Genomic DNA, 27,834 nt, shown 5'->3' on the forward strand with positions numbered 1-27,834 from the left:
TTTAAAAAATACAATTGCACTTTTTTTATATTAGGTATAGAATTAAGAGCCCTTTCAATCCCAATAAGAGAAATAAATGTCCCAAAATTAACGTGCATTGCATTTTACATTTCTTCCATTCCGTTATCGCCATAGTCTATGAAACATTGGGATTGAAAAAAAGATTGGTCACTTTTTATTCTGAGTAGAAATAACATATTAATTAAAATTGAAGTTATGAATAAGTATGTACTTCAAAGTGTATGAAGTAATTTTAAATAAAATTACCCATTTTACAAAACGGAAAGGTCATTGTCATGTTAGGTATTATTTTACAATGGCTGAATTGGCTGAATGACTAAGTCCTGTGGATTTGTTTACATGTGGTACCAAATTTTTTTTATCGAATAAAAAACCCACCATAGACAACAATTAGGTAGGTCGACGCCGTGGCGGCCATATAGATTTTGCCTTTTAACCTCTTTACCAATGGTAACCGACTGACTGGCAGACATAAAATGGCTGTCGTTTTAAATTAAAATAAAGTCAAATTATTCTTATTCGTTTTTCGTTTGTTAAGATTTTGTCAAACTCTGAACGTCGATAGACTGTCATACAGTAAATTGAAATCAATGGAGACGGTTTTACAGTGGAGCAAAAGTAATTATAATGGCTCCAATACGTTACAGTCTTCATTATGAAGATTACTCGGAACACTTAATGTCCAGATTTGGTAAATTGCTACAAATGCAATCTTTAGTGGACATGACACTAATGTGTAGTTCGCACACTTTGCGTGTTCACAAAGCGGTTCTTGCGGCCAGTAGTGCTTATTTTCAGGTATTTATATTTATTAAGATTTCACGATATATTGTAGGAGACACATGCCTATAATATTGTAGGTAAGTAAGTATAATAAACGTAAACGCTAAGTCATTAGGTATTTAAACCGTCTTGTTTTTAGGAAGTTCTGCAGAAACAGAATGGTGAGCCGTTGATCATATTGAAAATGAGATTTAGCGTTCTCAAATCGCTCGTAGAGTTTATGTATTGTGGCAAAACTCAATGCTTGGAAGAAAACTTAGATGAACTGGTTTCGGCAGCACAATTTCTAAAAATTAAGGGTCTTTCGAAGGTAACGAAAGAAGGACTGGGCATTAATAATCATAGTAAGTAATATTTAATTATTTTCTAATTATCTAAATACCTACCTATATAGAGTACGTTTACGTAAGGACTAATACACCCCAAGTGCTACATCAAGTAGGTATCTATGGCACGACATCGTTATACTAATGTATGTATACCTAATAATAAAATAAAATAAATACTACAATTTTGCATTAACCCTTTTGTATGTCGCAACATCACGCAAAAATCACGCAAACAAGTTTAAATCGCCTAATCTGCCTAATAAAGGCCCCGTCACACACGCGCGCTTTGCGGGCGGCACGTGAGCGGGGCGCGCCGCTTTTACATATAAAACGCTCACGCCCCGCCCGGAAAACGCACCTGTGTGACGGAATTAAACAAGTGCAATACCAGATTCCAATAAATAGGTACCTAAATACATTTTAATCTTACAGGCGAGCTCCCGGTATTCACGCCTCCTGTTGTCATCAATCGCCCGCCACAGTCTCTAATAGATATGCATACACAGGTATTTTACACTTTTTTTGTTGTAAAAATATTGTACATTGTAATATTCCATTCTTTTGTGGGAGTGGAGTGTTGAAGATGCTAGGATTACGCAACTTTTCATGTAAAGATAAGAAAATTATGAAAAAAAAACTATCACTATTCCTCTTCCTATCGCCATGTTGTCAAAATCATAAATAAATGTAATTCAATTCACATGCTAAAATATTGCTTTCGAATTTTCGAATTTTTACATATTGCTCCCGCGTAGCACCCTCCTCATGTGCTACGGGTACGAGTGCTACGCCGTAGTCCGTAGCATTGTCGCTACACAATGAAAATGGAATCATTCGAACACACAGGCCAATTTAAACGTACAATGAAATCAAACGACATCTAACTTGATGTCATCCAGTTATCGTGCATTTCGCTCGCGGGCACGATGACTAAATAACATGATTTAAGCATCATTTTGATATCAGTTTACGTTCGAATTGGCCTGTTATTCACTTACCAGGTTTATTCAGATAGTAATTTCTGAATAGGCCTTCAGCGTACAAAATTTTTCTTGACGTCATGACACTCGTGACGCCAAAGCTTTCGCTCATCCTTCCTAAACATCTTAGCGTTGAAGGGGAACTTCAGTGACATTTATAATCGTTGAATATATTTTTATTTCTATTTTTAGCGCATTTATAATCTTCACTTGTTTATATTTTTAGGATAGCAGTGACCCCAAGCACCTTTCCACGCCTAACACGGGTCAGCCAGTGGATAATATGGGACGCCCGAACAAGGTTAAACTTAGCTCTTTAATTATTTATCGTGTTGCTTTTTTTATCACAAAATTGTTTTTGTTTAAAGGTTTGCCTGTTTTAACACCAGTTCACAATAAAAAAAATATATAAATGATTTCATCAGGACATGGTGGTTCGCATACCTTTCGACATCGAAAACGGCAGCAATGCCCCTGGCGGCATGGACTACGGCGACACCCCGCGCTCCATTAAGCCCCGCCGAGGCCGACCCAGTGTGAGAGTAAGTTTATTTACTAAGCAGGAAGATGGAAAAAACGGCAGCAATGTCCCGGATTGCATGGACTGATAAGGAAAAACAATGAAGTCCCATAGGGAGTTAAAGTATTAATATGATAGGTACATTGATTTTGAGATCCTCGATTCATAAACAGGTACCTTTTTTTCAATTTTCAAAAATTTATCTAAAATTTATTAAATTTTTTTAGGGTCAGTAGGGTTTTGCAATGTTTTCTTGTGACTTTTAGGCACTTTGTCAATGACGTGGTCTGTTCTAGCGCACCGGGGGCTGGGAGAGTTCTGGGCCTCTGCGCCGGGCCGCCGAGCGCGCCCTGCTGCGCCGCGAGCAGGACTCGCGCAAGGCCATACACCAGCTCAAGCATTTACAGACCAGGCACATGCAGGTTAGACCGTTCTTGTCTTTTATATAACTACACCTTCAGACTGCAGTTTATGCTCACATTCGATCGACTTTTACCCAAATCCAAGAAATTTTTATGTGATGATCCGGCAGAGTAACAGTTGTTTATATATCGTTTCACTGCCAATGCATCTGACATTACTTTAACCTTTAAAGCTTGAACCGCAAAACGCACATTACATACGTCTCTGCGTTTCTTCCTTCATCACTAGGCGTTACGTTCCATCGGCAAATATTTCGACAATAACTTCATCTGTTTAATTTCCAGGACTACATGGACAGGGTGACGCTTTCCCAGGCGGTTAACAGCATCTGCGGCCCTGAATCCACCAGCGCTCACAACTACATGGGCGTTGACAACGACCTCATGTACATGGACCAAACTGTCTCCTCCAACGTTTTAGATCCTACCATCTCGTACCCTGAAGAACACCCCATGCGGTCAGAGGGAATCTCCTCATACGTCAACACTACGACCACAAGCTCTGCCAGTGATTCCAACAGCAACATCAATAATGCCATGTCCCAGTACGTTGATGCCTTAAAAAGCGCCGGACTTCCCACCGATCTGCCCATACTCTTCGAATCCGGAGACGGATCCTATATCAACGTCAACGAACAAGTTCTTCTTGACATGGTACAGAGCAGCGAGATTCAATATGAAGTTATCGAGCAGCCTAACATCATTGAAAAGGTTGCGGATCCGAGTGAAATCAAAAGTATCGATGATTTGTCCAAATCTATAGAAAGAGGAGAGTTGATGTCCGGAAATAAGAGTTATTCGGGAGCCGAATTTGAAAAAGATGCCGTACAATTCAGCAACCACGAAGATTCTATAAACAGTCTGAACGCAATCCTGCCAGATAATTTAGACTCGTTTGGTGACCAACAGAATTATGTAGTTCTAGATCAACGTATGCAGAATAATAATTCTATGGATCATGATCCGTCACACGATTTTTCGGGGATCGAGGGAGACATGCAATTCTTCACGAAATCTATGAGTGATGATGTCAAAAAATATTATCAAGAACAACACCTCAACGAGGCGAGAGCAATGGAGCAGCTGTGCCCTACGAGCACCGCTCTGGACACTAGTTTTAGCATGTCCCTGCTTGACACGAAAAACTCCCACTTGGATGAAAATATGAGTCAGCAATTTAATCTGCAAGAGGACTTAAGAAGAAACGAAGATTGCTACGACTTCAGCCTTCAGCTTCCTCAAGCTAGCGACTTTAAAGATGATGGTTTAGATTGCCTAATGTCCACTCCTAAACAGAGTCTGAATAATAGTTCTTTCGACATTAACAGTCAATTAGAAAAACCTTGTCCAGGGAGAGATGAAATTATGAACGATTTAATGAATATTGAAAAGAATATGGGTATCACATCAAACAATGACCATTCCGTGAACGAAGCTGAAAGGGGGGAAACAAATCACAAAGCTGAATTTGACGGCGATGCGTTGAATGTTAGCAATGCTTTTCCGAACGAAACTAGAGACAATGAGGTGGCTGTTGAAAATACCCGGCCTCCAGATGATATTACTGCCAGTATAACTTCAAGTGGCTTACAATGGGACGATAATATGGATATGAACGCCCAAGAAACTGAAAATGACCACGTGAACAACAGCGATTCAAAAACTAATGATAATCATGAACCAGAATCCAGATATAACGATGCAGTTATTGATCTCACAGCACCGTCAACATCTGGATGGAAAGATGAGAATAAAATCGACATGAATAAAGAAAATGAACCCAACAATGAGTCTACAATAGATTCCACGTTAGATGATGACATTCCGTACGCTGTGGGTCTCCTGCCTTTGAAGCATGTGCAGCCTATAGAAGACAGCGCGTTAAAGCGAAAATCTTTGGATGGAGGTTTGTCCCTTAATGTGGATGCCAACTGTTTAAAACGTAAAGTTAAATATAAGAAACTACAATAATTATATTTAGTTTTTAGATGAATACATATTTGAAGAAATAAAAGGGTTTCCTTACATTTACTATAAGATAAAAGAATAAGGGGCCTACTGATTAACAGTCCGCCGGGCGGTATCGGCCTGTCAGAACAAAATTTTGACAGTTCCGAACAACTGACAGGCCGATACCGTCCGGCGGACTGTTAATCAGCGGGCCCCTTAGGTATCGGCATTAGTAATAAACAAGGACCCATGATGAGTATTTATTCTTAATTTGAAGAAAGCTAAAATAGGAATTTTTTTGCAACAACGTTAATTTATTTATTTAACCATCATTGCACAAAAGAAAACCTTACAGTACAATACCGTACCGGTTGATATTACCGGAAAACCCAAAGTTTATTACTGGTTACCGTTACCTCGCTTCTAAGGATGGTATTCCACCTGTCCAATGTTAGTGCGTCTCACTCTCTCATTAACCCTTTCGACGCCGTGTCAACAAAAGCTGTCACACGGACGCCACGTTACCGAAGTGTCAAAACTAAAATTGAACTTTATGCGCATGCACGTAGGTCTATGTTGCTCTGTAGTCTGTGACGGATTAATTCGTCTTTGGCGTTGGACCTGCGGTGCGGATATCCGTCATTGGCGGATATATCCATTATTAAATGTGAGACGAAATGCATATTGGACAAAGAAATTTGATGGAATTGAACACCACCCTAATGTAAACTGATAAGTGCATAGCTGATACATAGTAGGTACTGAATACCTAGTATACCTACTGGTGCCATATTCACCGCGATTGACTTGATATAAAGACATAGGTACATTTCGTGCCCCACACGCTACGACTTGATATGTTAGTTATCCCAACGGGTTGTTTACGTGCAATTTGTGGCTTGGAGTTGATGACGTCTAACTCTATCTTCAAAGACAAACAAAGTTTCAAGTATAAAAACATTTATTTCACGAAACTTTTAATTTTAAACATTACGTACAAAGATTTCAACATGTTTAAGGCAATTTTTAATTACATTCTTTATCTATATTTTAAGTTGAAAAAAGCAGTGTTCACTGGGGTGGCCTTTCCAGCTAGAGTTGCGAATATTTAGTTTTGTTTTAGCATATGAAAAATTTGTTTTTTTTTCTTTCTTGATAACAAAAACCTTCCGTAATTCCTGATACAGTCAGCGTCAAATGAATTGACTGCTAAAGTAGCCAAAAATGTTGCAACACACCATTACATATCAAAGAATTATGGATCATAACGATGTGTTGCAATTATATTTGATCACCACTCATTTGATTCTGACTGTACGTAACAAATAAGCTTCGCTTCATCACTTTGTAGTTTGTACTATACATATGACCATAATTATTATAGAAAAGGCAATTAGACGCATAATGATAATATTTTGATTTTGACTACGCGGCACGATACGCAATAGTCACTAAACTGCATTTCGTGGACAGGTGTTGTTTAGCGTAAGGTAATGTCCCAGTGCTCAACTTTCTCGACATGCTAATCCCCAATAGATGACACCCAGTTGTCACCTCTATTGTTAATGACATGAAAGTTTGCGGATGACATGTAGATGGGGTCCTTTTGTTTCCCATAAAGTTTTAAGTCATAATGTACTGTTTGACATATTATAGTTAGTCATAAAACTGAAACCGCTAACTTTTCAGGATTTTCGTAAGGTTATTCTATAGATGGGTTAGGTTAGGTTAGGTTTGTTTTATGGCAATCCTGAAATATTACACGTTTCTGAGAAAAACCAATTATGACTAACGAAAATTCGGACAAACACATTATGACTTAAAACTATTTGGGAAACAATAGAGACCCCATGTAGATACTGGGACCGGGTGACGTTACGCGAAAATATGTCATTATGCGTGTAACTGAATTGAAAATAGCTTATATCCTAAACGAAGAAAATGGCTCGGATTGTAGAAGTAAAAAATAATAATATTAAAACTTGACAGTCTACGTCGTAGCAGCGAAAATGCATTTCTTTTAAACAAATGTATAAACAACACATTGCAAAATATTTACATACATCTCTTACATCTAAATCAAAATTGTGATATGGACTTCCATATACATAATATCATTAGTCTTAGATCATTAGGTAGTGAGATTTTATCCTGGCTGGCTTATTGTCAATAGAAAATCGACTTGGAATGTTAGTTAAAATAGTAAGTTATTCTAGCTTAACTTAGAAAGTATATAGTGCATGAGAGACTAAATTATTTAAAGCTAAGAAAGCAGTAAAAGAGTAAATTATAAAAAAAATTAAAATATATAAAATGTCGAGTAAAATGGGCGGGATAATTCACAACCTTGCAAGTTGTGCAAATAAAGAAATATTTATCAATTTCCGTCTTTCAGTACAAAAATATAGCTTAAAACTTTAATGTAAAAATATAGGTATAAGTCTATTGCAATAATATCATAATCAGACCTTAATTACTACAGCTACGCAAAATAAGGACAGAATAGACATCACGATAGCAGCCATCTTAAGGCCGAGAGACCTAGAAATACTGAGAAAAGAGATCCTAAAGCTAAGCTTGTTTTGTGGGCAGAGTTGCCCCTTACGTAATACCCTAGAGAGTCGCTGTGGTAATCACCCATTTGGAAAGTTATTGGAGGAGAGGACATACGGCCGTCACCTCCGTTGGAATAGGCCAGGACTCGGAGGTTGTAGGTCTTGCCGGGTATGAGGTTGTTGACGTATGCTTCGAGTTTGTGCTCCACGGGTATAATGGTGTCGTTCGCTGTGCTCATGTCTTGGTCGGTTTCCCATACTCGCACCTGGAAAATGATAAGGAACCAATCAGACACGGATGCAGATTTTAATTTGAAGACTTCATAATAATCATAATCATATTTATTGGTAATATCATATTACATGTCACGATACATTTAACACTTAAGTACATAATATGTACATAATGTATATAATATTCATAATTTACAATTTAACACAAGAAAATAAATACAGTACAACAGGATATGTATAATCTTATCCTACATTAAAGCAAAATAGCTCGTTATGATTATAGAAGGCCTGCTCGACAAGCCAGTTTTTCAATTTTGTTCTAAATACTGACGCACTAGGAGCAGCAATTATTTCGCCTGGGAGGTGATTATAAACCTTGCGACCCATGACGTGCGCGAGTTTTTTTGATTTCGCAAGTCTGGATGGTATGAGGGGTAATTTTCCGGCGCGCGCGCTTCGGGTTTCGTACCTTCGGTGAAACTCATTATTAATTGGGGTGGACTCCAATTCACCTCGTGTGGTCACAGCTATTTGTAATAATAATAGCATATATGGATTTCGGTCAGTTAGACAACACACAATACTTCGGACGTCCCGTCAGAGGAGATAGGGGGGCCCTTATTGTCAGATAGCATTCATCCGTTCTTGCTTCTTCGGTTTTGCATGTCTACTTGTTTTATACACCGTATCCAATAAGTTCGAATACAAACTTTTAGCACTTGCTGTATAGACATACGGATCGCTGGCTATAAAATTCTTATTTTAATTTAAAAAGTATATTGACATAAACATAGTACTATAATTTCATGAGTCACGTATTTTTAGTTTGGCTTGAATACACGATGAAGTACGTTCGTGAACAAATTATTAGAAAATTCCTTAAAGGCGACAGGCCATGTGCTATATTCAAGGCGTTACAACCGCATGGAATTAAACGGAATCTGGTTTATACTACTATACAAAGGTATAAAGAGATCTCTTCTACAGAGGACAGGAAAAGATCCGGTCGGCCCCGCTCAGCTAGAACTGAAAAAGTGGTACAGGCTATAAGAGAGCGAATTCGGCGGAAAAAACACCGATCTATTAGAAAATTAGCTGCTGATCTGAAAATTTCCAGGGGATCTGTACATAATATATTGAAAAAAGATCTAGGATGTCATGCTTATAAAAAACGAAAAGTACATGGCATTTCAGATGCAACCAAGAAAAAGAGAGTAGAAAGATGTAGCACCATACTTTCTTGGCACGCAGGTGACGAATTTGTTTTCTCAGACGAGAAACTCTTTGTGTTAGAGCAGCCTCATAACGCCCAGAACGACCGGTTGTGGGCAGCACGGATAGAAGACATTCCAGAGTATGAAAAGAATGTGCCTAGGTTCCAGAGCTCACCATCAGTGATGGTTTGGGGTGCTCTTTGTAAGAGGGGCAAACTGCCTCTAGTTTTTATTGATAAAGGCGTCAAAATCAATGCGGCATACTATAAATCGGAGGTTTTGGAGAAAAATGTTGCCCCAAATTTAAAAAATATGTTTGGAGACGATTATTATGTTTTCCAACAAGACGGAGCTCCGTCGCATACGGCAAACGCTGTTCAAGCTTGGTGCAAGGCTAATTTGACCGATTTTTTGCCGAAAACTGAATGGCCACCAAGTTCTCCAGATTTAAACGTACTAGATTATTTCGTATGGTCATACATGCTCTCGAAACTAAATAATTATAAAGTCGCAAACCTGAGCCATTTTAAAAAGGTTATCATGCAAATATGGGACGATATGCCGATGGATGCGGTGCGTGCCGCTTGTGACTCTTTTGAGAAACGTTTGAAACTTGTAAAAAAAGTTAAAGGTGGAGTTATTCCAAAACATTTGTTGTAAATATTGTATATAAATGTGGCTTTCATTTAATATAATTTTCATAACATAAACTACGCGTAAATTTATTTTATTAAGGATCATAACTGTATTCGAACTTATTGGACACGGTGTATACTGAATACATGTAGCCATCCAATACATGGTTTACAACTTTAGTGAGGAGAGGTTGGGCATTTTAAGATTATTAAAGAAAAAGCGGTCGTTTTATCCACGCACTAAATAAGACCACGAATTTAGAAATACTCTGTGTAGTTGTTTGTTAGGCGCCCACCTTGCTAGACAAATCTCACTTCTCACTCAATCAACGAACTAAACAGTTGTTTAACTATAACTATAACTAATATTTATCACTTATGGCCACTAGGCCATAAGTGATAAATATTAGACCTTTTTCCATTGACATAAAGTTTACTTTGCAAATGATCAGTTTACCGAGTACAATGGTAACTAATCGCCGAATAAATCGCACTGACCTTGCAGCCAATGAGGATACAGTGACATTAGACACGCTAGCTCAGGTTGACAAAACCACAAGTACCTATAGGTGTATTAAGTCGTCTGGACTTGGCTCCCATTTAATTTAGCTCAGTCCATTACTTGATAGGATAATCTGGTCAGGATCGCAGGGAACGATTGAATGAAAGCAGTGCACCGATCATCGTAGAAGCTTACAGATGTAGTGTATAATTGTTTTCCATCGTATTTTCTCGGAAACGTTTGTATTTGTCATGCTACTTCAGTCAACCTCAATACTTTTGTACCGAGACTGCTGAAATAACAAGACACGTTCGTACGTTTCCGTGAAAATACGATGTTAAAACAGTTACGCACTACATCTGTATGTTGACGACTCTCGGGTGGTGTAACGATGATAATAATGGTTATTATTTCGAAGCGGTATTGAAACTCCGCGGTCGCTCGACATTTTGAGTTTTTTTTTACTACAATGGTAGCACACAACACAAGCATACCTACGGCTCGCCTGATGGAAAACGGCAACTTGCAGCGTGAGAACCCGCATCAATGTGATAATAAACCGCGTACCACAACATCTATTGGCTACAAAAGCGCAAAAAGGCTCCACCTCGAAAGTCAAAATACTGTCTTTTGGGAAAAGGGCAGAGAGGGGAGAGAGGGGAGAGATACAGACCTTGTAGCCAATAAGCGGCTCTTCCTCATCCGTGGGTTGCACGTAACGCCACACAACGCGCACCGTGCTCGGGTTGACGGCCCACACGTTCACGGAGGCCGGGGGCTTCTGCGGCGCCTTGCGGTACGTGCGCTCCAGGTAGCGCTCGCTCTCCGGACCCTCGCCCGCTGAGTTGAATGCCATTACCTAAAACAATATCAGACATTCGTTTTTCTTACGTAACAAGATCTCAAGTTGGAAGTTTAATGGTGCATCCGTAACAAAAGAAGGTCAAAACAAAATTATTTCTCTGAATCCTAGCGTTTTCTCGTTGAATTCTACAGAAGCCCGGGCCCGTCACAAGCCTTAACCCCTCGTATGCGGCCTGTCAATTATAATCATTGAAAAAGTGACCTTGGCATTTAAAACAATATATTTAAATTCACACGCACGGATCCGTGTCTAAGCATACGAGGGGTTAACGCTAGGCCTCCAACAACGCTTCTGAAAGCGCTTAAAAATATATTTTCACGCCACTGTTCGGAAATTTGGCAATAGATGGTCTAAAACCAAGCTGGAAAGTAGGCAATAGCTGTAGCACCTGAAGCACCACTACTACAATGTTTCATTGTTGTCATCATCTGTCATTGGTGACAGTTCGCTACAGCAATGAGTATCATTTAAAACATAAAAATCAATAAAAGGTCTTTTTTTGCGCAACTTTTTCCTTCAAAAATAAAATTAGGTTATTTATAGCACCAATTTCTTGTTTAAAAAAAAAAAGAAATATCAAAACCATTCACTTCATTTTTTTTAACAATTATCCATTCAGTTCACGCTTAAGGCGTTTTTTACTTTTGTAGCTGTTTGTGGTTTTATTAGCAAAAACGCTTCTAATTTTAGAGTCGGTTTGAAGCAAATAACAGAAAAACGCCTCTTAAAAGTGGTAAAAAAAGTAAAAAAAGGCGGGATCTGAAAATACCTACTGAATTGGATAGTGTAAATTATGTTTGACTAAAAAATATAAGAAACTCGTATCTACGCTCGCTATAAAAACGAGTTCTTCTAGTGAAGAAAATGATATTCTTACGCCTACCGAAATTCAAGAGACAGTACAGGCAATGGCTAGTAATTTGCTACCAGAGAAATCGCGGGCTAGTACTTATAGTTATGCAAATGTTTTCTTATTTCCTCGCAGTAGTCGTGAAAAGCACTATGTAATGCCTCGGCCGGAAACGCTAAAGATGGACTCGTATTATTCGAGTGCCTCCACTAACGTGTCGGCCCTCGAACTCACTCGTCCATCTTTTAGCGATTTTCCGTCCTCTCCTACAATGTACTATATCCAAAAACGAAATATGGGCTGTTGAACTGTATTGGTTATCGAACATACAAATAAATCAATGCTCAATAATTCAAATATGAATTTAACGTTATTATTAGATTCATTAAATAGGTACACAAGGTACAGTCACTACACGGGATTGTTATGCCATTTAGGGTTCTTGCTAAATTGGATATTCTACAGCATAGTATTGAATAACCAATTTAGCCAGGACCCTAAATTGCGCAACAATCGCGGAGCGTGATGGTACATACCTTTACGAAGTAGTATGTATCAGGCTGCAACCCGACAATGAGGGCCCAGGCGCGCGTAGTTCTGGACAAATAGTAGATACACTCCTCCTCCTTGTTGGACTGTTTCCAGTACTTCAGACGGTGGCCGATGAGCTTGCCACGAAGCCTCTCACGAGACTGGTCTATCGGGCTCCAAGTCACGTTGAGTGACGTAGAGTTGTACGAAAGTGCCGATACCAACTGCGGAGCAACCTGAGGCATATCTTCGGCAGAGTATATAGTAACTATTTCGCTCTCAGGACCCGCGCCCAAGTCGTTAAAAGCTTGTACTTTAACATCATACGGAGTGTAGAAATACTGATGCACTATACGCACGACATGACTGCCAACATTCCCATATTCCTTTAGCAAGAGGGACTGGAATTCCACTTCGGATCCGTTTCTACGCCAGAATATTTTATAATGTATTCCCGGTCCGTTCTGCAAATGCTTCGGCAGAGGAGTCCAGGCGATTGTAAGATCACCAATTTTGCCTCCACCTCCACCGACGTTCGCGGGTGCTTGATAAGGTTTGTCAGCTAACGTCGAAAATTGTGGACTGGGTGCTGAAGGTTTGCCGATTCCGAGGAAGTTTATAGCTTGAACTCTGAATTCGTAAACCGACCACGGATGCAGGGTGACGGGGACGACCGCTCGCTTGCGCCCGTTGTAACGATCTACCTCCATGACGTTGGCGATATTTTCCGCAATGGTATTCCATGTAGAGTTCCAATTGGTGCGACCGGTGATCGCGTAGCCAGTGATCGGTCGCCCGTTAGAATTACTGTCGGTCCATTCGAGGGTCACAGTGTTTTTCAAAACGTTCAAAATCTGCAGACCGCCCGGAGGACCTGGCGGACCCTCGATTCGCAGTTGTGTGTGGCTGGATATGCGGCCGATAGCTGCTTTAACAATGCACTCGTAATCGCCGACATCGGAAAGACTGACATTATAAATGGTGAGTTCTCCACCATCAATTTTAATTCTTTTGTCAGCATAAAGATCGGCTGCTTCCTTCATGCGTATGCCGTTGTGATTCCAGAGGTAAGCGGTGTCTAAGAGTGTATCAACTTCAGCGCTACAATGTAAAAAGATTACTTGACCAACTTGCGTTGTTACGCGCGGAGGTAGACGTACGAGGAATCGGGGAGCGCGTAAAACTATCAGTCTTCCTCTACTCTCATCAGACCCGTACTGGTTCTTGGCAACACAAGTATATATTCCTTCATCATCTCTGGAAATTTGTCTGATGATCAGATTCCCATTCTCAGTGATAAATCGTTTTCCACCAGCACCTATTACATTTCCATCTTTCTTCCACGTAAATGATGGTCTAGGTGCCGCTTCTGGATTACATCTCAAAGTGACATTTCCTCCTTCTGAGCCATATGTTTCTAATTCAAGGGGTCTCTTCTTAAATGATGGTTTCAATGATAATACTCTCAGCTGCCCTGTGGAATATCTCGCTTTCAACTGATTCTTTGCTTCACACTGGTACATTCCAGGGTCCCTTGCAGGATCTAAGTGCTTTATAGTTAACACATTATCCTGAATTATATATCGGTCCCTGTCTTCTAAGTCCAAAGTTTCCATAGAAAGTTTATTGCCATTTTTCCACCAAGTGTAGTTGACATCTGGGATACCAAAGGCTTCACAATTCCAATGCAGCTCACCCTTGTTGTCAACATGCTTGTCAGCTAATGGTATAGTAAAGTTAGGTTCTGCCTGTACTTTTAAAAACACGCTGTTAGATATGCGCGCCCGGTCGTTGCTGACGTCACAAATGTACTCTCCCTCATCCTCTACGCCGACGTTGGAAATAGTCAAAACGCGATCGTAATTACTTAGCCTTGCTCGCCTTGGCATAGGACTATTCTTCCTGGTCCAATTGTATGAAGGCACTGGATATCCAAATGAAACACATTCTAATCTAACTTCCTGACCGACAACTGGAGCATCCGGAAACAGCTTGGGAAAATTGTTGGGGAATTTAAGCTGCTGATAATCAGAATGGGGAAACACAGACAGTGAGAAAAATGGCCCATTGCGACCCATGTCTGAAACTTTGCTCATGACATTACAACTGTAATTGCCGTTATCAATAGATTCGAGGGCAGAAAAGTATACTCCACCATCTGAAGACACAAACACTCTCTTGTCCTCTTCTACAAGGTTTGGGAAATAATTACGAGCCCATAAGAAATTCACAGACGGATAGTAAGATGGAGGATCACAGTACATGACTTTACCCCAGTATTGTTTGCCACTCTCCATAGGTCTTTTCTGATTAAACTCTCTAATAAATCCAAATGAGAGTCGGACCGATTCAGAGCGGATGACACCATATTTGTTTGAAGCAGTGCAATGATATTTTGCATTATCTTTATCCGCATCTGGATAATAAATCATCAATGTTCCACCACTTACAATAAATCTAGTATCATCCAGTGGGTTGATTTCAGTGAATACAGGGCTGTCAACTTGGTAGTCTTCCCTGAACCACTTATACACAGGAGTGGGATATCCTCCAGCCACACAAGTCAGCTGCACAAAGTTGCTGCGGAGAGGGTCATATATTGTGTCAACTGGCTCTTTTGTAAAATAAGGTCCCCTCGGAATTCTCTCTGGATCATAAACATCTAAGCCATAGGTAAAGGATCTAGTATCCTCCATTAGAAACTTTAACCTTTGAGGCTGACCTTCACAAATAAAATGATAATATTGAGTACCTTCTACAGCAGATAGACCCCAGCGACCATCATGTTGGGAGAACTTGTATACTAAGTAATCCCGGGGCAGCAAATTGTAGCTGTTGTAAATGGATGTGACATCTTCAAAAAAAGCATTTTCAAGACCTGACAGCTGAGAACCATCTAAATCATTAGACCAGTATCCCGGTGACTGTTGGTGCGCTCCAACATACCAGGAACCCTTTTGAGGATCTATTTTCATTAGAGTAGTAATGATAAATCCATGTTCCTCTGGAGTATTCACTGCTACTAAGTCTGATTCGTAAGCTTGGCAGATCTTCCGGGCGTCGTTCCGCGGCCGGTTGGGCGACTTCGTAAAGCGGTAACAAGATTCTCTAAATCGAATCCAATTGGGAGGACATTTGTACCTCTCTTCGTAGTCTAAACCTGCGTAGTAACTAGCGGTGTTCTGCGGGTCCACTTCATTGTCACCATCACGATAGGGGTCCGAGTCGAAGCCTTCGTTATAAAACGTACTTTGTGACTGCTGGTAATCTTGGTTGACTGGGAAACTGCCGTACGGTATTTGAGGATTAGAACGATATGTGCCGTTCTGCGTATTGTCAGAGGGAAATTGTTGCGGCGGGAAGTTCTGGTTATAAGGATCCAGTTGCCCGTAACCGCAACTCGTTACTGCTAACAGTAACAATATATTCTTCATTTTCTGCTGGAACAAAAACAACGGTTAATAAACAAGAAACATAACATAAACCCATCACAAAAAACGAGCTTTTCTCACCTTAGGAAATAACTTACAATAAAAACCTCAAAACCTTTAAAAATATTTCCTTCTTATTTACACATGTTTTTTTTAGAAAAACTGTTAAAATTAAAAGAACTTACAAAAACATAACAAGGTAAACTCAAGCCTCGCCCATTCCGTCATCAACGGTAACGAGCTGTGTTGCCAAAAATTTATATTCAGCTCCACATAATTTGTCAACTCCAATGTTGACTCAAACAAAGAAATAAAAAATAAGTAACTAAAGTCTTACGTACAATAAAGTTTTAACCATCAGTTTTTATTATAAATGGTTTCTAGAAAACGTATTGTACGCAAAATCCGTCTTGACTTCAAAATTATTCGGGGTTATTTTACCTCCTTCTTGAGTATGTGTCCTTTTACTGGCAACATTACATTTACCAACATGGTAAATTGGTTGCCATCCGGTCCGTTATATACTCTTTATATTGTAATCGCAGTACTTTTCATTTCGTAGAAAGTATCCGTAATAAGGAAATAGTTTAGATTTTTTCGTTATTTTTAACTTATACTTTGAAAACAAGTTATAATCGTTTGCAGTCGTTAGAACCCGGATATCTCTCAATTGACACCATTGAGACAAAACATCCACATTGACAGTATCGCTAGTGATGCGACCGATGTTTTTATAGAGTTCGTTCATTTCATTCACGTGGTATCGATTCGAATATTCATCGAGAATTTGAGACAGTCAACAACTCGTTACGACGTTTCATTTTCATATGTATCATATAATTATATGATATTAACTCAAACACACACTTTCTCAGTAGAAAAAGGCGCGAAATCGAATTTTCTACAGGAATTCACCTCTTTGCGCCTACTTTTTTTTAATTCGCTGCCTTTTTCCACTGAGAAAGTTGGTGTGCTAGAGTATACTTATCATTATCTCCAGGAACATTTACGTTTTACTGTGCAAGTGTATTTATACATTTTTTTACGTAATAATTTCTTAAAAGTTTGACGTTTAAAATACCACTTGCACAGTCTGGGCTATTGAAATCGCTGCAGACTTATCTTGGTCGACGTGGTCTAACTCCATATGGCTGTATATTATATTATAATTTATATGTAACTTAGGCCGCGTTTTGAAAAAGGACTTGTAACCCATAATCTATGTTTCCCTCCGCTTCTAGCAACCACGATTGAAAGAGAGGCAAACAAAGATTCTTACAAGTCTATTATTTAATTTAGTATTTACCTATACACACTACACTATGACCTAACTTATAACCATCATCATTAAAAATTCGACCCGCCCGAATAGTCAAGAGTGACAGAGAGGCGGATAACGAAAATTTATGACAGAACCATAACAGAACATTTCTATCAGCTGTTTTTGACGTTACGCAGCTGTGTTGTGAGTTGGTTGTGAGTGACCCAAAATGGTACGATCTTGTTACTTAAAATTTACGAACTTCGATTTTCGCGATTGTAGCCCAGCGCCTACACTACACTATGACCATCATCTGCGCTATGACGTTTCAGACGTTTAAATTTATCGTTACTGTTTATCGTTAATTTGCAAATGAAATAAATATATTCTGGAATACGAGAACTATTTATTTTAATTTAATAACACCGCGAAGTGTATTAAGAAGTTAAGTCCACCATGGAGAGGATAACGACAAGGCCTGAAACGCAACTTCTATTGCGTTGTTTGTAAACTGTAAGTAGAATTATCGTTTCATTTCTATTAAATGCTCAAATTACATGTGACTTTAAATATTTGCGAGGCAAGAACATTTTTAGGTTTAAATCCAAACTCATAACCCTAATATTTTACCGTCGCAATACTTACCTTTGAGAAAATCTTTTTATAAGTATTAACTTTTACTTTACTTACTTGTACTTTTTAAAATATTTATAGGGAAATTTATTCAAATTCGGTTTCCACAGGTTACTACCCCTTCGTTTGTAAATTAAACCCTCTGTTGTTTTTAATTATTGACCTATGAAAATGAAAAACCTTTTATTCTGAATTGTTCACATTTTTATTTTTTATGTTATCAACCAGACGGTGTCAATAATTACAATAATACTTAAAGTAGGTACAGACAGGTATTAATGTATCCATTCAGAAAAGTATACACACTGTAGAAATTGTCAGTTACAATTATTACATTTAGTTTTCATACCAAATCCCGCGTTTACTAGTCCTTCTAAGTTTCATCACAGATTATTCATGTACTTCTTCGTTTCAACTATTTCCAAGGAATAAGTAGATAGGGCGGAACATGGTCTTAAAATACAGAGTAAAAACTGCTACCATCCATACAATGTTCCAAAATACTATTTCCAGGCTAAATAAATACCAAATAGTCTCTCATTGGTTCTATTCAGACAAGATAGAGCTCCAAAATAAGTTAAAAATAGGTATTCTGTTTACAATCCATCTTATTTACAGACTTAATATTTTGCGATATGCTTTAATAAATTTTCCTAATATCTTACAGAACTGTATAAATAAAAACATAACTGTTACAAGTAATTGTAAATTAATTGTACAATAATTAACATATTGGGATATTATTATAATAATAGCAAACATAACAATGTATTCACTATTGAAAAGAAATTAATAGAATAATCTCATAATAATAAATGATGATTTTAATTTATAATTTTAACATTTTAAAAATATAACAGTGTCAGTGATGTATTAGTCAAATAATATCAAGGGTAAAGTGTTGGAAGCCCCAAACAGTGGACACTGCAGGGCGGGAGCTGCTCACAACCTATCTAGTCGCATACAATACCTATGAATTGCACTTGCTAATGTCCTTTGTATTTTAAGTACAGCAATCATGTGCTAAGGCTTTTATCCAACCCTGTGACTGATACCTCTGCACCAAATCCTCACTCAAGCCTACAGATATTAATAATATACCAAGCATTATTATTGCACACACATTTAAGATAGGTATATGCTAATGTCTGATCCTAGACTGTGGTAACTTTATTTCGTTATTTCAAGTATTATATTATTTTAAAATTATATTATTCTAACTATTATCAAACTTCCGCTTCAATCACTTCATTTACCTATCTATCTAGTCCAATATACACCATTCACCACATATGTTTTTATGAGTAGGTAGCACCAATTTTTTACAAATTACTACAACTATATATACACTATATACACATTGTTAATTAGAATAACTAAACAACCACGAACACAAATTATAAGTTAACGGCTGCCCTACACTTTAATTTAAAGAAATTATTTGTTCTTAAATGAGATACAGCTTTGTTAAGATTAAAATAATCAGTCGAAGTATTAAGATCTCGTTGAGCCGTTTGGTCCTCTAAAAGGACGTGAATGGCTTAAGTGCTTTAGACGAAACCAGGCAGATGTCTTGCACCTCGCGTTGTAGATAGCGGGGTGAACCTTGCTGGCGCGGCCGCCATGTGAGTGACCGCGAATTTTGCTTCCTGCTCCTGCTTATTTATCTTATAATGCTGGTTTTCCTGCTTTAAACGTTCCTGCGTGCAATACTGAGGGCATACATATGCCCCGCTTTCTCTCCTTACGAAGACGCTTCCGCTACGCGTATTACCAGCATGCCATTTGAACTCTCGTCTTTTCTGCATGTCTTAGGTAGGTAAATTATGCTCATGTTACACACTTGCACTTCTGCGAGCACTGATGGTGTCAGCTAACAAGGACAGTCTCGACCTTGAGCAGCTGTCGCAGCTTGTCAGTGACCCTGACGAGGGCCACCTTGCTCGCTCGCACGTTCACCTTCTCGCCCGCGCACAATAGCTGGTGGCACTGTGCCCGTTCAAGAAACTCCTGGGTTCTGATCTCGCGAAGCAGTTCCTTCGGCGATCCTGAGCCGCAGTGGATCTGCTTCAGCAGGCTGTCTTTTGATTTTATCTGTAAATAATATGATGCAAATTAGCAACTTTGAAAAACATTCTTCTGTTTGTGTTTGTGCATAAGAGAGACAATGCCAGGGATGACGCATCTATAACGATGGTACCCCTACAATGGACAATACAGTGCACACAAAGTAGTGAAATGTGCAGAAAACGCCAAACGTGAAATAGACGCAATGCATTAAAAAAACACGTCGATTGCAACTGTAACTTTTTTATGGAATATTTCTAAATTATAGGGAACCAGTAGGTACATACTACCATTATAGTTACCTCAATTTTGATTATTATTATAATATATATAATGTAGAACTGTATGATTCGTTTGACAACGAGACAATAAATGAACTGACTGTATCAAGAACATAATTCTCGCTAATATGTAGATATTTATTTATTTATATACAAAAACGTTTTACACCACTTGTTTAAATTTATTTTATGATTTTACATCATAATATTCATAATTCATGAATTGATAAGTCTGCCAAGCCTTTTAGCATATAACATTTAGAACCATAGATACACACCTGTAATAAGTTGGTGATGTCCTGCAGCAGGCACCACAGCCCGTCGGACTGCTGGCCAGGCGCGGGCCGTAGACTGTAGAACGGTGGCAACGGCGCCTCCGTGCATTGGATCTCGATGGTCGCGTCCGGGGGCGGCGGTGGCGTCGCGGGCGGCGGGGAGGCTAGCGCGTCGCACCCGAGCTCTTCCTTGTCTGCAATAATAAATAGATATTAAATGGGGCAATCTTGCACAAATCGTTATCATCTTTCTTTTTCATAAACGTTTGTCAAATCTGGATAATCGCTTCGTCCCTAATGCCCCCATCTATGTTGTTGTGTTTGTTAAAAACAGCTCAATATGCTAGTTTATTATGTTTATGATATGTGATGATAAAAGTATTTAGGGGGTCTGCTTAGTGATCCAAAAGACTCAAGCCCTATTAGCTCTTTTTTAGGGCTCGCCTCATCTGTTGACGCCTAAAAGGCTAAAAGCCTTTTTTATTTAATTAGTAAAATAGGCGTTCAGCCATATAGGATGATGGTAACTAACCAATGATAGCCGTCGGTGGTGGGAACACCCACGGCTCCGAGGCCGTGCCCTGAACGTCCGCGATATGCAGTCGAAGAAGCTTGGCCGCTGGTCCCTCCGCGAGCTCTTCAGGCGTTTGTCCCGCATACGTTCCGAGCAGGGGGTCCGCTCCGTAAGAAAGCAGTAGGCGGATTACTTCTATGCGGCTGTTCTCGCATGCCTCGTGTAAAGGTCTGGAAATATAAATTGCAACTTTAAAGAGAAATACTGGTATACCTATAATGATGAGGTAGTCGGCTTCGATACAAAAATTGTCAATTTACGTGTACCAAAAAAAACTTGTTGGCTTTTAAGCGGAAAGTTAAAACAGTTGTACAAGAAAGATAGTGCTTATATTTAGATTATTTAACAACTTCAAAGATTACTGCGTCATCCAGTGTCGGATCCAGGATTTCGTTGTGGAAGGGGCTTGAATTTGGTCTTGAGCCTTGAGGTTAAGGCCGAAGGCTTATAGCTATCCCCCTAATACTGCTACTGGCGTCATCAAGAAAAATAGTCATGTGCCTTACCTAATCCCTCCCTGCGCAGCAGCAGAGACGTTGGCCCCGTATTGTAACAGCAGCCTCGCGATCCGAACATGACCCTTCGCGGCAGCCACATGTAAGGGCGTGAAACCCGCGTTGTCTTTTGCGGTCGGCTCCGCCCCTAGCTTTTCCAGACAGTACGCCACGCAATCCTGAAATGCAAAGATAAACATTCAGATATGGAACATTATCGTTCAAAATTTTAAATGTGGTTGGATTGAATAATTTTGGAAGGAACTTTTCAAGAATATTGTTGATTTCTTTTTTGCTTAAGAAAATGTATTTCTTGTATGATACTGCAGCCCTTTTTAATTTTTTACTCTGTTCAAATAATATTAATTGAACAACATTTTCATTTATTTTTATACTTAACAGAAACTTACCGTATAACCCAATCTCGCTGCGCGGTGAAGATGTGATTCTCCGATGCTCTTGTTAATAAACCAGCCTTTGATCTCTTTCTGGATGTCGTGGACTGACTCAGGACTAGGCTTCGCCGCTGGCCGGCGCGCTTGTTTGATCGAATCGTCTCTTCGGATGATTTTCTTCTTCTTGCGGATGTAATCAAATCCAGAACTGAATTTTCTTCTCCCAAACAAACGTTTCAACCGCCTTTTACTACTTCCTTCTGTAGTGCCCGGAGAACTACCCTCTTCTTTGGAGGTATCCTTATCATCCTTGTCGTCTGGAGATGGACTTTTTTCTTTTTTGATCTTTGGAGTGGAAATATCTTTAACTCTCTTGTTTGCTAAAGATTTCATTAAATTATTTCTTTTCTTCAAGCGCAGGAGACGACCTTTAGCATCGTTTCTTTTCAGTGACTTAGTACTCCTAAGTCCGTCTCGTATAGAACTAGATCTGCGTTTCATTTTGTCCTTCATGATTTTCTTAGGCTTGATTTTTGCTTTAGTTTCTGGTTCTTTCTTAATTTCTACTGGTTTGTCTGTTTTAACTTCATCTTCTTCCTCGTCTCTACACGAGGACGGTGGCGCTGATGCTGGCCTTTCATCTCCAAACACTTCTTTTATCGTTGCTCGTTGCTTAATAACTCTACTTTCTGTTCTTGTCCTAGACTTTAATACAACCGGAGCAAATTCTTCTGTAGCCCCCATAAGACCATCTGTGTTATTAATAAACGCATTTCTAAATTGTGACACAGTTTCTTTCCTAAATGCACCCAAATAATAAATGTCTTCCATCAATTTCTCTTTCTTTGCACTCAAAATTCCTCTCGTACCGCTTTTCATGAGACCTAAGCTAGGTGTCGGTAGTAATTCAGTCGGGTTGGTACTTTTCGGAATGATCTTAGGTGTATTATTAAGTTTGTCTTCTTTATCTTTCGATTTTTTCTTATCATCTTTCTTGCCATACTTTTCCATGAGAACATCCACTATAGAACTTCCCTTCTTTTTGATTTTCGTCGAGAACCCTGTAGAGGTGGATGCTTCAGAATCAGAATGGAGTCTATTGTTATGAACAACTGAGCAACTAGAATTAGAATCAAGATCACTGTCTAGGGTTGACTTATCAGGACGTCTGGCGTACAAATCATCGGTTGCTGCAGAGGGGGCCGAAGACGGCGCTGGGGAAAGTGGAGCTGGATCTAAGTCAGGCAATGAAGTAGAGCCCCTTGAAAATAACGTGTTCGCGCCTTTAACGAAAGGTCCACCGGAGCGTCCTCGAGGAATAGCAATAAGTCTGCTTGGCATGCGAAGTGATCGCTTATATCTATACAGCTCTTCTTCCCATCCTGGATGGAAATCGGAACCATCTCCAAAACCTGCTTTTCGAGCTGGAGTAGAACAGGCGCTACTGCTAATATTATTATCTTGTTTTTTCGTGGGAGACGCTTTTACGGGAGTTTTATTGTTAACAGACGTTGTTTTGGATTCTTCTGTCTTAATAGTTTTACGTACTCTCAGCCTGCTAGCTACGGTTAGGTCTTCATCTTCACTTTCAGAGCTTGTATCATTCTTACGTTTATCATTTTTAGTTTTATCTGTAGATAACGATTTCCCTTTCAATCTTGAATTTTTTCGAATTACTTTGCCTTTAGTAGATTTTTCTTCTTTATCGTTTATGGTTGTATCATTGTTCTTTTTTGTAAATTTACTAACATCTACATCACAGCATTCTAATTTAACATAAACTGACATATCTTTAAACATAGCATATTTAAGGCGCTCATTACGTTCTTTTTCTTTTATCATCTTGCTTTTAATTAACGGTACGTCGTCGTCAGTAGACTCTGATTCTTCTTTTATGACGGTTTTTAGTGGTTCTTTTTGTTTTAAATTGTGCTTCATAGGTGTATTGCTTGTAGATGTAGAGGACTCACTTTTATCCGACATTGATTTACGCTTTAAGGGCGATCTTGTGAATTTTTCGCCATCCTTATGTTTTTTGTTGTTCTTAGATTTATCACTCTTCTCAATATCTTTTGTAACCGATGATTTTGATAAATTATCTTTTCTTGAATTTTGATTGACCATTGGTTCTTTTAAATTAGTTTGTTTTTGTATTCCGATATTATCTTTAATTTCCGGTTTATTTACAATAGGTTCTCTAATAGCTGGTACTTTGTTCAAATCTGGTTTATTTTGGGTCAAAGGTTTAGGTATAGAGGAATTGTCGATAGGGTGTTTTAGATCATTTATAGTTTCAGCCACTATTTGGTTTTCCACTTCATCAGCATCTATGGGCTCTTGTTTAATTACAATATTGGGAATAGGTTTGCTAGGAGTTATTTCAGACGTTGTAATTGTAGTTGTAGATTTCTCATCTCTAGCTGGAGTTTCTTGTTCCATCGTTTCAGTGCGTTTCCTACGCGGCTTCTTTTTATGACATCCTGTTTTCAATTGTTCCATAAAGTTATCACAAGCGCTTGCCCAATCTAAGTCTTCCGGGGTATTATTTTCAGAAATACACTCGGTGTCTAAAAAGTTTTCAGTTTTAATTGATATCACTGCATCCTTTTCTATCTCCTCTATATTCATAGGCTCAGATTTTATATCTGGTATTAACGACGTGATTGGCTTTTCAGTCTTAATAACAGATTCCAACCTAAGATCTTCTCGTATTTGATTGAAAAGATGTTGTTTTTGTGATTTTGGAGTAGGCTTTAGATTTTCATGATTTCCTATAGGTATACCAAGTTTTGTTTCAGGTTTCAAATGACCATCTTGAGATGGAGGCATAACTTTTAATTCTGCCTTCGTTCGTATCCTCGAAGCTACATCATTTTCTGGAGATTTACTCATTGGATCTAAATTAGTTGGATCCACTTTTTGATAATCTGATTCTTTTAACACTGAGTCTATAGCTTTAGGCATGTGTATTTGATGTCCCATGGGAGCATTTATTTTATTAGTATTAGATTTGCCATTTCTTCCTACTAAATCAATATCGTTTTCCTTTGTCAAATCTGTTATTTCAACCTCAGAGTCATCTACATCATCTATGACTATGAGTTCTGGTATTGGCCTCTGTCTAGTGACTTCCGGATGCTTCGTTTCCAAACTATTTCTTAGTATGCTTAAAACTCTTTTGTCCGCTGGTACTCCACTATGAGGATCTAATGGATGGGCGTGCATATCTCTATGGTTCGGAATTTTTTGTATAATTTGGCGGCTATTACTAGACGGATTTCTGTCTGGAGCATACTGTGGGTGATAGTCTCTTACATCTCTGCTGAGAACCTCGGCTGGATAGGGATACCTATGGTTTACATGACGGTGTTCATGATAGACACTTGATGTGACCGGTCGCTTATGATCACCCGGGTAAGCCTCGTAACGTTTATGAGCAGTGTAACTGTAAACAGGTTGGCTAGCTAGCTCATGTTGTTCCCGCGCCGAGCGACTAGACCGGTCCGATATCCGACTGTCGGCTGTCCAGGTCTCATACCTGACAATTTTCTCCGGAATGTTGCTAACAATGGGTCCCGCGGGCCGCTTCCTTTCCTCAATTACAAAGTGCCGGTCGTCGCGGATTCTATTCTCAAGATGACGTTCTTCAGGTATCGTTGTGGTGAGATCTATTCGAGGTATTGCGTATTCAGGTCGAGTAGCAATCGGAATACTGTATTTAGTGCGATCATGATACCTTTGGTGACGGGGATCCGGTGGATAGGCTTCTACGATGGGCCGAGGTGTTTCATGTGTACCATTGTACCGTACCGGTGGATGGCCAGGAGCTACGGCGGGGCTATGGTTATTGTTAGTTTCTCTGTATTGAGTAAAGTCAGGCGCAAAGTCGACTTTGTGAGACGCACCAAATGGTGGCACGTGTTGAGGAGGAACGTGTCGACTGTTAGGCAATTGCCGCGGTTGTAATGGCAAGTTCTTATTTTCAAGCGACGCTGAGTCGACAGCATCGTCTACGGTTGTAGAAGAATCTGCTGAATTTTTTACAGTTTTTACAGATAAATCTAAAGGAGACTCTTTTTTCTGTTTTGTTTGATTCATTTGATTGACCAACGATGTCACTGACACAGTCATACGTTGCTGTTGGCTCGGGAAGCCTGGCTTTGTTGCTGGTCGAGCACTAGATTGTACATGATTCGACGTGGGATATTCATACGAAGGTTTAGGTGCCGCTGAATGTCGGTGACCAGTCCTTGCCTGCTGGTGATTTTTAGCTACAGGCACCGGCACCGTCGGTTGATAGCGCACGGAAGAAGTCGATGGACTCTGGTACAGGTAACTACTCCTTGCGTCTACCGTTCGGTTGCTGCTGGGATAATCTACAGGCCGTTGCGTCGGTAAACGCGCTGAGTCATGAGGGTGCGGTGCAGGTGCGCGATCTGGTGGCCTCGCGGCGTAGTGCGCACTCATAGCATCTATTGAGGGATGCTTATATTGGACTTGATAATGCTCTTTAAACACTTCTGTTCGTTGACTCGGCACAGTTTGTGCTGCGGTTTGTGTTTGTCGATACCCAGGATATGATTGTTGGGGATCGTATTTTCTTGGAGGAATAGCATGCTGCCGCTCATAATGCGTTGGCGTCCGAGCAAAATGCGAAGATTCATGACGCGGCAGCGTTGCATAAATTTGTGGCGACCGTCTATCACCCGTTGTAAATGTTTGCGGGTGGTGTATGGGCGGCACGCGGTCGTTGTGCGGATGCGGTGCGGGAGGCTGCACGGCTGGCAGCGCGTAACGTGCTGCCGGAGGACTTTGCGTGGCCGTTTCCCGTAGCCGCGAAGTCGCATGCTGCGGCACCGCACTGGACAGCCGCGCATAGGTTTGCTGAGGACTGCTATGTCGCGGCGGCGCAGACGGTTGAGGCGACGCTACCAATGGCCCGTGGGAACCTCTACTAGGGTCTGTCATATTTGAATCATAGTGGTACCGCGGGTAACCTTCAGGTGGACGTGATGCGGTATAATGATCCGGAGGGCGGCCAGAAGCTAAATGCTCGACGGGTCGTGCCGTAGGTGTCTGCACGCGATGCAATGGTGCGCGGTACTGTGCCGTGCCGGGCTCGGTATGCGGCTCGGGCGTCGGCTGCGGCTGCAGCGGGGCGGCCGACGGGGGCCGCGCGGGGGACGGACACGGCGCCGCCGGTGCGGGCGCGGGGGACGGCAGGGTGCGCTGCGGCGGCTTGCGAATAATGTGTGTCGGAGGTGACAGAGCGTCCATCGGCTCCTCCTCGTCCTCGGGCTCGGGCAGCTCGCGCCGCTTCTCGGCCGCCTCGCGCATCACTGTAGCCTTATGTATTATGTGGGGCTCCGGCTCCAGGGGCTCGGAAGGCGGCCGCGGAGGTGCGGCGGTGGCGGCAGGCGCAGGTGTCGAAGGCGGGGCGGCCGCGGCGGACGGCGGGCGCGACGTAGGCGTGGGGGCGCCGGACTGGCCTGGAGCGCCCTCTTCATGAGGCGGCGCGCCCGCGGGCCACACTGGCTGTCCGCTGCCTTCCGCCTGCGCTTGCTTGGGGAGACCCATGAAGTACTGGCGAGTCCCTTCCAGTACATTATTGATGTCCATCCTCCGGCTGGATCACCACCTGAAACGAAAGAGCTACTTTAATACACGATAAACTATCGTACCTACCTTAAAGTAAATTGAAAACATCCATAAAAGGGGAGTAATTGTAAATGGCAAGGAAATCATTAATCGTCGCGAGTCGTGAATGTCGAAGACAAGTTGCCGAAGGAGCGATGGGGTCGTTACCCGCGGGCTGCCCTTGAGCGTACTTCGCCCTCAAGCGTATATAATTATCGCGTATATGTATTATACGCACACTTGTATCGCACAGAAACTTCCGTATGACTAGGTATATACTTAGTTGTGAACAAGTTTACTGACCTCCAAACGGTAGTGTTAATAAATAACCGAATCCTTTTTGACACGTGACTGTACTTTATTCTTGTAATCGCAGAGTTTTAACGTTTAGTATT

The 27,834-nt window shown here is 40.4% G+C and overlaps 3 protein-coding genes across 3 annotated transcripts in view; 1 reads left to right on the forward strand and 2 right to left on the reverse strand.

The window, feature by feature from the left end:
• The first annotated feature begins 371 nt into the window (after positions 1-371).
• LOC134664327 (uncharacterized) lies at positions 372-5,054 on the forward strand. Its single transcript, XM_063520899.1, has 7 exons — positions 372-819; positions 944-1,148; positions 1,566-1,639; positions 2,340-2,414; positions 2,539-2,655; positions 2,930-3,055; positions 3,341-5,054. The coding sequence occupies exons 1-7, from the start codon at positions 649-651 to the stop codon at positions 5,024-5,026; spliced, it is 2,454 nt and encodes an 817-aa protein (XP_063376969.1). The 5' UTR covers positions 372-648; the 3' UTR covers positions 5,027-5,054.
• Positions 5,055-5,948: 894 nt separating this feature from the next.
• LOC134664328 (contactin) lies at positions 5,949-16,044 on the reverse strand. Its single transcript, XM_063520900.1, has 4 exons — positions 15,904-16,044; positions 12,397-15,828; positions 10,819-11,004; positions 5,949-7,826 (listed from the first exon to the last, which is right to left on the reverse strand). Exons 2-4 carry the CDS (start codon positions 15,823-15,825, stop codon positions 7,515-7,517), a joined length of 3,927 nt encoding a protein of 1,308 aa, XP_063376970.1. The 5' UTR covers positions 15,826-15,828; positions 15,904-16,044; the 3' UTR covers positions 5,949-7,514.
• A 1,853-nt stretch (positions 16,045-17,897) lies between these two features.
• The window catches only part of LOC134664329 (uncharacterized), a 62,446-nt gene continuing 52,509 nt past the window's right edge, over positions 17,898-27,834 (reverse strand). The window contains exons 5-9 of the mRNA XM_063520902.1: positions 21,818-27,440; positions 21,420-21,586; positions 20,872-21,083; positions 20,343-20,533; positions 17,898-19,810 (exon numbers count right to left, since the gene is read on the reverse strand). Of these exons, the coding sequence (XP_063376972.1) occupies positions 19,586-19,810; positions 20,343-20,533; positions 20,872-21,083; positions 21,420-21,586; positions 21,818-27,421 (6,399 nt within the window). The 5' untranslated portion in view covers positions 27,422-27,440 and the 3' untranslated portion in view covers positions 17,898-19,585. The remainder of the gene's footprint in view (positions 19,811-20,342; positions 20,534-20,871; positions 21,084-21,419; positions 21,587-21,817; positions 27,441-27,834) is intronic.

This window comes from Cydia fagiglandana, chromosome 5, assembly GCF_963556715.1.
Source record: "Cydia fagiglandana chromosome 5, ilCydFagi1.1, whole genome shotgun sequence".
NCBI lineage: Eukaryota > Metazoa > Arthropoda > Insecta > Lepidoptera > Tortricidae > Cydia > Cydia fagiglandana.